The sequence below is a fragment of the Chiloscyllium plagiosum genome, chromosome 4, assembly GCF_004010195.1.
Source record: "Chiloscyllium plagiosum isolate BGI_BamShark_2017 chromosome 4, ASM401019v2, whole genome shotgun sequence".
Taxonomy (NCBI): Eukaryota; Metazoa; Chordata; class Chondrichthyes; order Orectolobiformes; family Hemiscylliidae; genus Chiloscyllium; species Chiloscyllium plagiosum.
Genome location: NC_057713.1, coordinates 66063188 through 66078571, shown reverse-complemented (window position 1 = coordinate 66078571; position 15384 = coordinate 66063188). Strand labels below are relative to the sequence as shown.

The following is a 15384-nucleotide window of genomic DNA, read 5'->3' as shown; positions in this document are numbered from 1 at the left end:
ATTTAGGACGAATCGTGTTTTGCATGTTCAATGCACACAGAAAAACTTGTTTAAAAATAGAATGCAAGTTAAAATCAACTATTATTATTTTAAAACAATATATACTATGGAGAGTATGGGTATCTGCAGGATGAAAACCATTGAGTTGTTAGAAGGTTATATTTAAAACATCACTATGGGTTATTAAAAATACAAATGGTACTGTTCATCTTTTAGAAAACTGAATAAATGTCTTCTCTAGGCTTCCAATTCATTTTATAATATTAAGATTAATTTCAGTTTTGCTTATTCTTTTACAAGAGCCAGGTAGAATTTGTACATGTTTGGAATTACTTTAATTCTTTTCCAAACTATTAAACTTAGTTAGTAGGTAATGTTCTTTTGTTTTGCAGTCCACCAGAATTGGAATGTCTGTAAATGCCATCAGAAAGCAGAGTAAAGAAGATGATGTCATATCTTTGGCAAAATCCCTTATTAAATCCTGGAAGAAACTTTTGGGTAAGGAATTATACTCCAGAGTCCCATTTATTGCCTACTGATTAATTGGTGTTTAATATTATCCAGACGTCACTCTCATGAACTGGATATTCTGCTGAAGCTTTTACCAAGCAGTTTAACATAAACAAATATTATGGATCACTTACTTCTCCTCTTTCCAATCCACTTGCCTGTTAGTTTCAGGTGAAAAGCTTGAAACGGAATAATTAAAGTCCAACTCTCACAAGTACGTTGCATATTTTGTGACTGTCTGCAAGTTGTTGTATGTATGCTTTGCAAATGTGCAAAACTTAAAGATATTGGTGTTTTCAAAATTCCTACTTTATTTTATTCCTTTTGCTGGAGTTGTGTCCTTCTCCAAGTTTCTTTGTTATAATTGACAGTACAATGTACTGCTTCTTTAAACTACTAATGTGTTGGGTTTGGTAGTTCATATATTAAGGCAAAAATATAAAACATACAGTTGACATGGGCATGCAATGGTATCCTGAAAAGGTTTTAAAATGCTATATAATGGGCAAATTAATTAACTCCACATTATGCTTGTATGAAATGTTATGTATTGCTCAAGTGCTGGAGAAAATATTTGAGTATGTTGTTTTGTGTAATTATATTTACACATTATTTTCTTAAGGTGCTTCTAATTGCTAGGGCGTTTGCTAGAAAGGCAAGGCTGGTAACATTTTAATCTTACAAAACATGTCAAAGGGAGGAGTGTAAAATTACCAGAAAAGTTTGCCTCTTCCAAGGTAAAACATGCTAAAGCCTGGTGCAGCATTAAATAAAAATGTTCAATCTTTTTATTTCTTCTTGAGTTCTCTGATAAATATTGGTCTCGAATCCACCCTAGCCAGAATAGTGCTGTTAGCACCAATCTGTTCCATAGTGATCATCCAGCCAACTGGCCTGCTGAAGAGTCCATAGGTTGCTGTGGCAATGTCGCTTTTGCATGCAAGTTGTAGTCAAAGGCTATGGGCAGTGATGGCAGAGGCTACAATTTTCTTTCCATAAGATGGCTGACAAAGTATCTCTCTGGCACTCACTGGTTGCCATAGGAATGTTTTGCAGGGAGTTACTGGATACCATTCAATCTCTTTAGCTCTAATATTTAGTGGCAATAGAAGATGAATATCCTCATTATTGAAAAATGTAGAAAAATACTTAAAAATGTGAAATGGTTAATATATAATGAATATGAAAATGCGAGAATCTAATCCATTTGCTTCAGCAGCATTCACAGGTTTTGCTTAACCATCAGTTCCTGGAATAGAATTTGAATACTGTGCTTCTGGTTCAAGATGTGAGGGTACAGTCACTTCTCCACAGGACTGTTTTCCTTGAATACTGCCCTTCAGCACAAAATGGTCTCTTGCTGTGTTTTCCCTTCCTTTTAAATTTCCTATTAAATTTCTCTGCCCAACTTCATGATGAGTTGCCTATGCAAACTTGTTATGCATAAACTTGATAACCTGGTAATAGGTTGACTTTACGGTAATTTGGAGTTTCTCTGAGAATCAGCCAACATTTTCTTGAGAGAAATTTAAATTCAAAGTTTGTGAGAAGATTTGTAGCTTGGGTGCTCGTTGTTGTGGTCCTGTTCGCTGAGCTGGGAATTTGTGTTGCAGATGTTCGTCCCCTGTCTAGGTGACATCCTCAGTGCTTGGGGGAGCCTCTGTGAAGCGCTTCTGTGATCTTTCCTCCGGCATTTGTAGTGGTTTGAATCTGCTGCTTCCGGTTGTCCGTTCCAGCTTTTTAAATATTTGGAAATTTAAATATAGAAACATTCAATGTGATCACGACTGGTCATTCAACTCACGATCTTGTTACTGTTCTCTCTTTCCATACCTTTGACCCTTCTAGCCCTAAGAATTATATCTAACTCCTTTTTGAAAATATTCAGTATTTTGACCACAACCATGGTCACTGCTTTCTGGGTTAAGAAATTTCACAGGCTCACTGCCCTCTGGGTGAAGAAATTTCTCCTCATCTCAGTCCTAAATGGCCTACTGCATGCTTACTTTCAGCAACTGCATTACAAGGACAACCAAGTCTTAGAGCACATTTGCCCTTCCTAAATCTCTTGCAATTTAGATAATTTGTCTTCCTGCTTTTGCTACCAGATTGGATGACCTCATATTTATCTGTTATGCTTTATCTGCCATGCATTTGCCCGCTCACTCTACTTGTTCTCACACTATAGCATCACTACACACCTTTGAACCCAACTTTGTGTTTTCTGCAAACTTGGAATTTAGTTCCCTTATCTCAATTATTAATATATATTGTCAATAGCTGGAGTCCAAGCACTGATCCTTGTAGTACTCCATTGGGACTCAGAAAAAGACCCCTGACTGCAGAATTGTTATGATACAGAAGGAAGCCATTCATCTGTCATGTCTGAATCGATCTTCAATCGAGCATTGTTCCCTACTGCCAAACTTCTGATTTTTTTTTTCCCCCCCATATCCTTACTCACTATTTCTATCCAAACACTCATCCAATGCCTCTGTTGAACCAATTTCCATCCCATTTTGAGCAGTGCATTCCATACCCTAACTATTTACTATGTGAAGAATTTCCTTCTCATATCACCCTTGCTGCCTTTGCAAATCACTCCAAATCTACAACCACTTGGTCTTATTCCTTTTATAAATTGGGCAAACCTCTTCCTATCCATTCTGTCCAGCCCAATCATGGTTTTAAAACCTCTTCAAATCTTCTCTAAGCTGTCTTCTTTTCAAAGAGAACTATACCAACTTCAATCTATCTTCTTAAATAAAGTTTCATTTGTAGACCCATTCATCGAAATCGCTTTTGAACTCTCTCCAATGCATTCATGCCTTTCTTACAAAGTAGTGTCCAGAGTTGTGCAGCATGCTCCATCTGGGGTCTAGCAAGTGTGTTATGCAAGCTCAACATCAGCTCCTTGCTTCTGTTCTCAGTGACTCTTATTAATAAAGCCAAAGCTGTCAACACAATGCTTTATTAGCTGTTCTCCATCTGTCCTGCCACCTTCAATGATCTGTGCATGTACTCACCAAAGTCCCTCATTTCGAATTGTATTCATCGTTTAACTTTATCTTTCAATGTTCATCCCAGCAAAGTACATCACTTAATACTTCTCTGCATTGATTCTGACCTGACGTTCTTACTCCACCAGCTTGGGAGGCTTTTGGCTTTTCATACTGTCATCCTTGCATTTTATAATTCTTTAAAGTTAAAGCTATAAAATTATTCCTACTCTTTGTTCCTTGACTGCCAACTACTTCTAAATCCCGTGTCACTACATTACCCCAATCCGTTGTATTAACCTCTAGTAGATATCCCCAGGTTTCACTACTTGCCTGTGGCAGAATGAGGGTACACAATTCTAATCATTATATCCCATTGTCTCACTTCTCATCTGAAGAGGCCAAGGTGGAGTCTTGAGCTGAAATGCTAGAATAGCCATCTTGGGCAAAAAGTTAAAGATTTGCTGGGAGCAATGGTATCTTATGAAGTTGAAGACAGGTACTATACATTTAATAGAGAGTAAAAGCTGGCAAGCACCTGTCATGTAACTGACTAGGAATCACAGCATGCTGGGAAATTGAAAGGTTAGATTAGATAACTTAGTGTGGAAACAGGCCCTTCGGCCAACAAGTCCACACCGACGCGCCAATGCGCAACCCAGACCCATTTCCCTACATTTACCTCTTTACCTAACACTACAGGCAATTTAGCATGGCCAATTCATCTAACCTGTACATTTTTGGATTGTGGGAGGAAACCGGAGCACCCAGAGGAAACCCATGCAGACACTGGGAGAATGTGCAAACTCCATACATAGTTGCCTGAGGCGGGAATTGAACATGGGTCTCTGGCGCTGTGAGGCAGCAGTGCTAACCACTGTGCCGCCGTGCTGCCCTAAAAGATGTACCATTTGGCTGTAACCTAGATACCTCAGTTTTTCGAAACAGCATTTCAAATTTAGCCAATCAGTTTAAATCATGCCCCAAAATACTAAAACCCAATCGAATTTGAATTTTACTGTTTTGACAACAGTGAACCAATGAGATGATCCGATATTTGGGTATTAAAAAAACAGGTATTTTGCACAGTTAGCCAGAAAGAGCATCAACTGCTGTTGAAAGACTGCTATTCACCACATTCTCTGTCAAAGATACTTTTTTCATATGAAATATCTTTGCAGCAGAAGACCAAAGACAGCTCAGGAAGATCTACAAAAAACCATGCTGACTATCCTTGATCACATTATTCCTATCCAGATGTGCATAAATCCTATCCCTTACAATTCTCTCTAAGACTTTGCCCACAACAAAGTCTTCAACAGATTATGAGGCGAGGTGAGCTTTTCTGTGTCTTTGGTTTAATTAACAGAAGGGTTTACCATCATGTTGTAACAGAAGATTTTCAAGGGTGTGATTACCCCTTAAATTGCCTGAACATTAATAATTGCATGGTGTTTTTGGTGATAGAATTTGATCTAATTCAGTTGACTGGCAGTAAACACATTATTCAGAGTTTGGAGATCTATATAAGAGCATAATTGTCATTTTACAATGAACTTATTGCTGGAGGTTTGAGAGGTTTTTGAAGACATAGAGATTTTGTGCAACACTTTGTCAAGAGTTCACCAATCAATTCCACAGTTATTCCAAATATTTTTAATAAAAAGGTGAACTGAAGAGGATAGTGGCTAGGAGAACTATTCTTGATTTTTGATGTTTTTCTGCACTTAGCTGGATCTAATCAATTCCTTGGTGCAGTAATTTCTTACAAGTTTTGCATTGTTTTTGGAACTTTTTAAAAAAAAAAACATCTAAAGCAAAGATAATTTAAATGGGAGGAAGAATGGAGAGTTTTGGGAGAGCAACCATGTGTTATGGTCAGAGACTGAGGAATTGCATAAGGCTTGACGTTTGGCTTTTTAATGGAGCAGCCAACAGGTGTAGTTTCATAGCTGGTGGACTGAGAAATTGCACAAGGACTCTAGATATTGGGTTTTACTGAAATAGCAAACAAGTAGTGAAGTTTAATGGTTGATGTAGGAAGTCTAATATCAAGCTTCTGGTGCAGCTGTCGAGGTATCAGTGATTTAGAAAAATCATCACTGCCCGAAATTATAGGAGAAGAGGGTGATCTTTTGGTTTTTGAGCTTGATCAGCTTAATTATTTTTAAGAATTATCAAACTTCTAAATCTTAATTTTTTTTTATAAATCTATAATAGAGAGTAAGGTGACAGCATTTTTTCTTGTATTTATGCTGTCATCTTTCTTGATTGATTTTTAATATTAAGCATTAGTACTAAGTTATCCCAGGGCAGTGTTTTTGGTTAGAAAGACAGACTGTGTTTAATGCTGCGTTTTTGAGCAAAGTGTGTTGTGTTTTTAGGTAATTTCTAGGTCTGTAGATTGTTATATAGGCAGAAGTGGCTTTTAATAGCATGATCTGACAGGAAGAGTAAATGTCAGAGATTAAGGAGAATTTGAATTTTCCTGGGGACTGTCTGCAGGAAGTGTGTTAGGTTGCAAATCCTACCATACTGCATGGATTGGTAGAAGCTGCTGTTCGAGGTAATGAGTTTACAAGAGCAATGGGGTGTGATGGATGGCAATTTCAGGGAGATAAATAAAACTGGTATATTCAGGTTGATGGTGACCACTACGAAAGAAATGAGAGGTTGCCAGGTAGTGGAGGAGTCTACATCTGTTTCAAACAGGTATTCTGTTTTCGATACTGTAGGTGGGGTTTGCCTGACAACAGGTTTTTGTTACTGTCACTCTACTGTATGAGCGGTATGTCAGGTTCCAAGCAATCAATTATAATAGGGGAATTTCTAGTCTGGGGCACGGACGCTTTTGCAGCCGCCTGTGTTGCCTCCCTGTGCCATGGTCAAGGATGCCTTGGAGACGGTGCAGAATATATGCAGTAGGGGTGACATGGTGGCTCAGTGGTTAGCACTGCTGCCTCTCAGATGGATAGAGAACTGGCTGGGCAACAGAAGACATAGTAGTAGTGAAAGGAGTTTCTCAAATGGAGACCTGTGACATATGTGTTCTACAGGGATCTGTGCTGGGACTACTGTTGTTTGTGATATATAAAAATGATTTGGAGGAAGACATTGGTTGCCTGATTAGCAAGTTTGCCGATGACACGAAGATTGGTGGAGTAGCAGATAGTGAAGGCAACTGTCAGAGAATACAGCAAAATATTGATAGATTGGAGAGATAAGCAGAGAAATGGCAGATGGAGTTCAATCTGGGCAAATGCAAGGTGATGCATTTTGGAAGATCCAATTCAAGAGTAAACTACACAGTAAATGGAAAAGTCCTGGGGAAAATTGACGTACAGAGAGGTCTGGGTGTTCAGGTCCATTGTTCCCCGAAGGTGGCAATGCAGGTCAGTAAAGTGGTCAAGAAAGCATGTGGTCATTGAACGGATTATTGAGTACAAGAGTTGGCAGGTCATGTTATAGTTGTATAGGACTTTGGTTCGGCTGCATTTGGAATAATGCATACAGTTCTGGTCGCCACATTACCAAAAGGATGTGGATGCTTTGGAGAGGGTGCAGAGGAGGTTGCCTGGTACGGAGGCCTCTAGCTCTGAATAGAAGTTGAATAGATTAGGATTACTTTCATTAGAAAGATGGAGGTTGAGGGGGAATCTGATTTGAAGTCTACAAAATCATGAAAGGTATAGACAGGGTGGATAGCAAGAAACTTTTTGCCAGAGTGAAGGACTCAATTACTAGGGGTCATGAGTTCAAAGTGGGAGGGGTAAGGTTTAGGGGAGATATGCGTGGAAAGTTCTTTATGCAGATGGAAGCTTTGCAGAGAATGAGGTAAGACCGATAATTAAACTGCATTTACTTCGATGCAAGAGGCCTGACAGGCTAGGCAGGTGAACTTAGAGCATTGGGCCTGGGATATCGTAGCTATTACAGAAAAGTGGCTCAGTGATAAATAGAACTTATTTTCTGGGGTATAGACGCTACAGGAAGGTTAGAAAGAGAGGCAAGAGTGGATGGGGAGTGGTGTTTTTGGTCAGGGATAATATGGCAATATTTGAATATATTCCTGGGAGATTGTTCCACCCATATGTTTTCACTGGACAGAGAAATAAGAACCTGATAATCACCTGGCTGGGATTATATTAAATCACCCCCTCCCGAAAGATAGCCAGTAGGAAATTGAGAATCATATATGTAAGAAGATCCCAAATCTCAGTAAGAATAATAGGGTTGTAATGGTAGGGCATTTTAACTTCCCAAACATAAACCGGGACTTTGATAAGGGTTTAGGACTTGGATGGGGAGGAATTTCAGCTTGTACAAAACTTTCTTATTCAGTTTGTGGTTGTACTTACTAGAGCAGGAGCAATACTTGACCTTCTGATGTGAAATAAGGCAGGGCAAGTTACGGAGGTGAGCACTTTGGGGCAAATGGTCCTAATTCTGTTAGTTTCAAAAAGTGATGGAAAGGTTAGAACTGATCAAAAAGTTAAAAATCTAAATTGGAGTGAGGCCCATTTTGATGGTATTAGACAGTTACTTTCAAAAGTTGATTAGAGGAGGCTAGTTGCAGGTAAAGAAAAGGGCGGTTGAGAAAGGAGGCCCTTAAAAATGAGATAACCAGAGTCCAGAGACAGTATGTCCCTGTTGGTGTGAAGGACAAGGCTGGTAGGTGCAGGATGCTGGATGACTAAAGAAATCAAGGCTCTGGTCATGTGTCACGTATAGACAGCTGGGATTGAGTGAATCCCTAGTGGAGTATAAGGGCAGTAGGAGTATACTTAAGAGGGAAATCAGGGGTAAAAGGGGACATGAAATAGTGTTGGCAAATAGAGTTAAGGAGAATCCAAAGAGGAGTCCAGAGACAGTATGTCCCTGTTAGTGTGAAGGACAAGGCTGGTAGGTGTAGGATGCTGGATGACTAAAGAAATCAAGGCTCTGGTCATGTGTCAGGTATAGACAGCTGGGATTGAGTGAATCCCTAGTGGAGTTTCAGGGCAGTAGGAGTATACTTAAGAGGGAAATCAGGGGTAAAAGGGGACATGAAATAGTGTTGGCAAATAGAGTTAAGGAGAATCCAAAGAGCTTCTGTAAGTACATTAAGGGTAAAAGAGTAACAGGGGAGCAAATAGGTATCCCTTACAGATCTACTTGTGTGATCCACAGGAGATGGGTGAGATATTAAATTAAAATTTTACTTCAGTATTTACTGTGAAGAAGGACATGGAAGTAATGGTACTTGTGGAGATAAATACTGATGTCTTGAAAAGTGTTCATATTACAGAAAAGGCAGTACTGGAGGTTTTAAAACATATAAAGATAGATAATCCCCTGGGACCTGACCAGAACTTTGTGAGAGCTAGGGAGGAGACTACCGGACCCCTTGCTGAGATACTTGTGTCATCATTAGCCACGGATGAGGTACTGGAAGACTGGAGGTTGGCTGTTGTGCCATTATTTAAATAAAAACCCGAGTACTATAGACTGGTCAGTCTTGCATCAGTGTTGGGTAAGCCGTTGGAGATGATTCTGAGGGATAGGATTTACATGCATTTAGAAGGGCAAGGACTGATTAAGGATAGTCAACGTTAGCTTTGTGCACGGGAAATCAATGTTTCACTATACTGAGTGTTTTGAAGAGATGACGAAGAAGATTAATGCAGGCAGAGTGGTAGATGTCTGTATGGGCTTCCATAAAGCGTTTGACAAGACTTCGTCTGGGAGACTGTTTAGTATGGTTAAGTCACAAGGGGAACTAGCCAATTGGGTACAAAATTGGCTTGTAGATAGGAGACAGAGGGTGGTAATAGAGGGTTGCTTTTCTGACTGGAAGCCTGTGACCAGCGTTGTGCCACAAGAATCATTTTGTCTTTTGTCATACTTTTTGTCATTTATATAAATGATTTGGATGTGAAGATCACCGATATGGTTAGTAAATTTGCAGATGATACCAAAATAGTTGGTGCAATGCACACTGAACAAGATTATCTCAGAGTACAACCAAACCTTGATCAGATGGGCCAGTGGACTGAGGAGTGGCAGATGGAGTTTAATTTTGATAAATGTGAGGTGTTGCATTTTGGTAAGGCAAACAAGGGCAGGATGCTTACACTTAAAGGTAGCGGGAGAAATTGAGGACTCTGTTGCTGGAGGTCAGAGTTGAAGAGTGTGGTGCTGGAAAAGTACAGCTGGTCAGGCATGACCCGAGGAGCAGGAGAATCAAAGTTTTTTGGGCTTTCCTGATGAAGGGCTTATGCCTGAAACATTAATGCTGCTGCTTCTCAGATGCTGTCTGACCAGCTGTGCCTTTCCAAGCACCACACTCTTCGACTTAATGGTAGAGCTCTGGGGGTATTGCTGACAAAGAGGTGCAGGTGTGTAGTTCCTTCAAAATTAAGTCATAGAAAGGGGTGTGAAAAAGCTGTTTGGCATCATTGTCTTCACTGGTCAGAGCATTGACTATTGGAATTGGGATGTCCTGTTTCAGATGCATAGGGCATTGATGAGATCCCTTTTAGAATGCTGCATACAATTCTGGTCGCCCTTCCATAAGAAAGATGTTGTTAAACTTGAGAAGGTGCAGAAGATATTTATAAGTATGTTGCCAGGACTGGAGGGTTTGAGTTGTAGGGAGAGGTGAATAGGTTGGAACTATTTTCCCTGTACCTTCATAGGATGAGGGGTGATCTTACAGAGGTTTATAAAATCCTGAGAGGCACGGATCGGGTGAATGGTTGCAGTCTTTTTTCTTAGGATGGGGGAGTGCAAAACAGAAAGGCTTAGGGTTTTATGTAAGAGAGAAAAAAAAATAAAAAGGACCTGAGGGGTAATGTTTTCATGCAGAGGATGGTGAGTGTATGGAGCGAGCTGTTGGAGGAAGTGGTGGAGGCTGGTATAATTACAACATTTAGGAAGGGTTTAGAGGAATAAGTGGCCAAATGATGGCAGGTCAGATGGTATGTCTGATCTGTTTGGACCAAATGGTATGTTTCCATGCTATATGACTAATTGTTTTTCGAAGATGTGGCAAAAGGCAGAGTATTTGGTCATGGGAATCTTGCTAGGGGACTATTTTAATTGAAGAATGCAATTAAACAGGTTGGAGTTTATAAGTTCCCATTCTTCATTTTAACTGTTTCCTGTCTGGTTTCTGCCAGGGATGAAAATCAGAACCCTACTGTATTTTGACCAGCTTTCTTATTCTTGTTGCTGTGTCTAAGCCCAAACTGTATAAAATTCAACAATTTTGAATTTAAAAATTCTAGTGTGCCAGCCTTAGTATGTTTAGGACGTAAATGGCAACTTGCCAGTGCGTAATGTGGTATTAAGGAGCAGTTCAGCTGAATTGAACCATATGTATTGATAGCATAGTTCAGAGAGGTTGGCACCTGCATATTAAGAACTGTATTTCTGAGATAGCAGATGGGGTTAAGTAGCATCCATGTTTTATTTTATATTTTAACATTCTAGTTATTTGACTGGAAGGTTATGCTGACACTAAATATCCATAGTGGAAAAAAGCCTTGATGACCCTCTGATTATCTTGTATGTCTCATTTAAGTCACCTCTCAACTTTCTTCTCTCCAATGTAAACAGCCTCAAGTCCCTCAGCCTTACCTCATAAGACCTTCCCTCCATACCAGGCAACATCCTAGTAAATGTCCTCTGAACCTTTCCAAAGCCACCACATCCTTCCTATAATGTGGTGACCAGAACTGTACGCATACCCCAAGTGTTGCTGCAAGTTGACCTTGTGGTTCTGAAACTCAATCCCTCTACCAATAAAAGCTAACACACCATATGCCTTCTTAACAACCCTATCAACCTGGGTGGCAACTTTCAGATATCTGTGTACATGAACACCAAGATCTTTCTGCTCATCTACACAGCCAAGGATCTTACCATTACCGCAGTACTCTTTATTCCTGTTGTTCCTTCCAAAGTGAATCGCACTTTTCCACATTAAACTCCCATTTGCTACCTCTCAGCCCAGTTGTGCAACTTATCTATATCCCTCAGTAACCTGCAACATCCTTCGGCACTGTCCGCAACTCCACCGATCTTAGTGTCATCTGTAAATTTATTAACCCATCCTTCTGTGCCTCCTTCCAGGTCATTTATAAAAATGACAAACAGTAGTGGCCACAAAACAGTTCCTTGCAGTACACCACTAGTAACTGATCTCCAGGATGAACATTTCCCAACAACCACCACCCTCTATCTTCTTTCAGCGAGCCAATTTCTGATCCAAACCGCGAAATCACCCTCAATCCCATGCCTCTGTATTTTGTGCAATAGTCTAGCATGGGGAACCTTATCAAACACCTTACAGAAATCCATGTACACCACATCAACTGCTTTACCCTCATCCACCTGTTTGGTCACTTTCTCAAAAGAACTGAATAAGGTTTAAGAGGCACGACCTACCCTTCACAAAACTGTGACTATCCCTAATCAACTTATTCCTTTCTTGATGATTATAAATCCTCTCTTATAGCCTCTTTCAACATTTTACCCACAACTGAAGTAAGGCTCACTGATCTATAATTACGAGGATTGCCCCTGCTCCCATTCTTGAACAAGGAGACAACATTTGCTATCCTCCAGTCTTCTAGCACCATTCCAATAGAAAGTGATGACTTAAAGATCAAAGCCAAAGGCTCTGCAATCTCCTCCCTGGCTTCCCAGAGAATCATAGGATAAATCCCATCCGGCCCAAGGGATTTATCTATTTTTACATTTTCCAGAATTGCTAACACCTCCTCCTTGTGAACCTCAATCCCATCTAGTCTAGTAGCCTGTATCACAGTCTTGTCCTCAACAACATTGTTTATTTTCCAGTGTGAATACCGATGAAAAATATTAATTCGGCACTTCTCCTATCTCCTCAAACTCCACGCACAACTTCCCACTACTGTCCTTGATTGGCCTTAATCCTATTCTAGTCATTCTTTTATTCCTGATTTAGCTATCGAAAACTTTAGGGTTTTCCTTGATTCTATCTACCAATGACTTCTCATGTCCCTTCCTGGCTCTTAGTTTTCTCTTTAGGTCTTTCCTGGCTAGCTTGTAACTTACAAGTGCCCTAACTGAGCCTTCACGCCTCATCCTAACATAAGCCGCCACCTTTCTCTTGATGCGATTCAACTTCCTTAGTAAACCACAGCTCCCTCACTCGACATCATCTACCCTGCCTGACTGGTACATACTTATCAAGGACACGCAGTAGCTGTTCCTTGAAGAAACTCCACATTTCACTTGTGCCCATCTCTTGCAGTTTTCTTCTCCATTCTAAATCTTGCCTAATCACATCATAATTGTCTTTTCCCCAGCTATAACTCTTGCCCTGCAGTACGTACCTATCCCTTGCTCAAGTAAACATAATCGGATTGTGGTCACTATCAGCGAAGTGCTCACCTACCTCCAAATCTAACACTTGGCCTGGTTCATTACCCAGTACCAAATCCAGTGTGGCTTCACCTTTTGTTGGCCTATCTACATACTGTCAGGAAAACCTCCTGCACACATTGGACAAAAACTGACCCATCTAAAGTACTTTAATTATAGTTTGTGGTTATCGTAACTGAATGGAAAATGTATCGTCAACTTGCAGAGGCTTTGGACCTCTCCATCTTTGGCTTATTTCATGGTCGTTGTGCCATTCTGCACATGGCGCGATGTCAGCACTGGTTTTCATGCCGTACCATGCATGCGCTGACGTCAGCTGCTGACAGAGCAAATTTCTTGTGAAAGGTATTGTATAGAGAGCAGCTTTCTGACATTTTTAAAATGTAATGTTAAATTTACTTTGCTTTGTTAATAAGTATGATTTGAACTTCATTCGGGCTGTGCTGCAATGTGCATTAGACCTTTGGTTCATTTCTGAACGATAGTGAGTGATTTGTTTTGCTGGTCTGCCTCTAACCCCACTTTTCCCATAGACCCCATTATTTCTATTAAGCGAGGTTTCACTGGAATGCATTTATGGCATTATAAAATTACCTGTAGTTGAATTTTTCAGAGATAATTGAAATATTGTTTGCTGTCAATATAAAAAAACGCTGTACAATTATACATGGTGTGCTGAATTGATTGTTTTAAAAGCAATCTTGACCTAAAATCTTTAGATGACCTAGGAATTGAAATCATAAGAATTGCTTATTTTGCATACAAGTGGTCAGACGTGAATAGTATCTCTTGCAGTTCTGTCCCTACTTTGCTCTGTTTGGTTTTCTACTACAGTAAAGTGTGTGTTAAACAGTGCACACGCACCAGTAAATCAAACATGTCAGTTATCTTTCTGCAGTTTGTGGTTGTAATAATAGAATGGGAAATATATCTTCAACATGCAGAGGATTTGAAGCTCTCTACCTTTTTGAAATTTTTCACTTTAAGCACTGAATGAAAGATACTTCAATCTTCAGCAACATCTCTTTCAATTACTTTAGACTGACATCAGTACTTTTAACCCTGGGGAGGATAGCAGAGGTGGATTATATTTCAGTTGGTGAGGCAGCAGTTAATGTGAATGTTACTGTGGTATTTATTTTCTTGTTTTATTTAATAAAGTGCCTTTTTTAAAAGGTTTTGACATGATTTTTAATTCAAATGCTATTTTGCAGATGGCCCATCAACTGACAAACCCTCAGAAGAGAAGAAAAGGGATTCGGTGTCCTTGGCACAAAACAGTCCAGAAGCAAAAGAAGAAAGGTTCCAAAAATAAAATTAACAAAATTTCTGCATCAGACCTCTCACTAACTTCAAAAAAATTGGCTTGATAGCTTTCATTAATGGGGAGTCTTCCTCATTTCGGTGGTTTCTTGATTTTACTTCTGCCGATACTTGTTTACAAACCTGTCCGTTGCGTGATTGGAACTAGATTGAAAAGTGACATACTTCATCCCTCAACTCATCTCTGTTAGAATCTGTGAAGCAGAACACACTGAGGGGGAGGTGTGTTTGCAGCTATTCCCTGGAAAATATCTTCCTAGTTTCAGTTGAAAATACATATTTAATAAAATTTGGGGGACAGAATTCTAATGTAGCCACCGATAAAATTGGTTTGTTTCTTATTAAGACTGGAATTTGACATCAATATAATTAATGCAATCAGCAAACTAATCAAATTTAATATTCCTAAAGCCTTTGTGGTTATTTTGCTTTGTTTCAAGCATGCTTGTAAATTAGCTGTGTTTTGGCATATAGTGACCTATCAGAAGTAATCGTAATATTAGAATAAACATGCTTAACATCTGACAAAATGCTGAGATTTGGTTTCTACTGTATTTTTATTTTTACAGTTCAGGAAGCAATTCCAGTAATCCCCATGAAGCATTCTATACTCCGTCGCCATTTCAACTAAAAAGTTATCCTCAGGCTCCTTTCACCACAGATTCAGTGCGGATCAAGTGTAGAGAAATGTTAGCCGCTGCAATGAAAACAGATGGTGAGTCACATGCCAGCCTATTTAAAGAATTTATCTTAATTATAAAATTACTTTAAAAATTAAGTATTTGGAGAATGGAGTGAGCCTTGGCTTAATGGTAGCATTCCAACTTTCCTATTACCTCCAGCACGAGTCCTCTATGCTTGTTTCATCGTGATTTGCCACTCAGTAGAGTGTTGAACATTGAGCTTTGCTAATGGGTGTGAGCAGGCAGCATGAAATTGCATGGTAGGAGAAAGTGAGGACTGCAGATTCGAGTCGAGAATGCCTTGCTGGAAAAGCACAGCACGTCAGGCAGCATCTGAGGAGGAGGAGAATTGACGTTTCGAGTGTAAGCCTTTTACCAGGAATGAGGCTTGTGGGCTGGGGTGCTGAGAGATAAATGGGAGGGAGGGTGGGGATAGGGAAGGGAGCTGAGAGTGAGTG

The 15384-nt window shown here is 39.8% G+C and overlaps 1 protein-coding gene across 1 annotated transcript in view; it reads left to right on the top strand.

Moving 5' to 3' along the window:
* Nucleotides 1-15384, top strand: part of tcea1 (transcription elongation factor A (SII), 1) — an 80704-nt gene that overhangs the window by 31627 nt on the left and 33693 nt on the right. The window contains exons 3-5 of the mRNA XM_043688334.1: nt 393-498; nt 14135-14222; nt 14813-14958. Coding sequence (XP_043544269.1) covers nt 393-498; nt 14135-14222; nt 14813-14958 — 340 coding nt within the window. The remainder of the gene's footprint in view (nt 1-392; nt 499-14134; nt 14223-14812; nt 14959-15384) is intronic.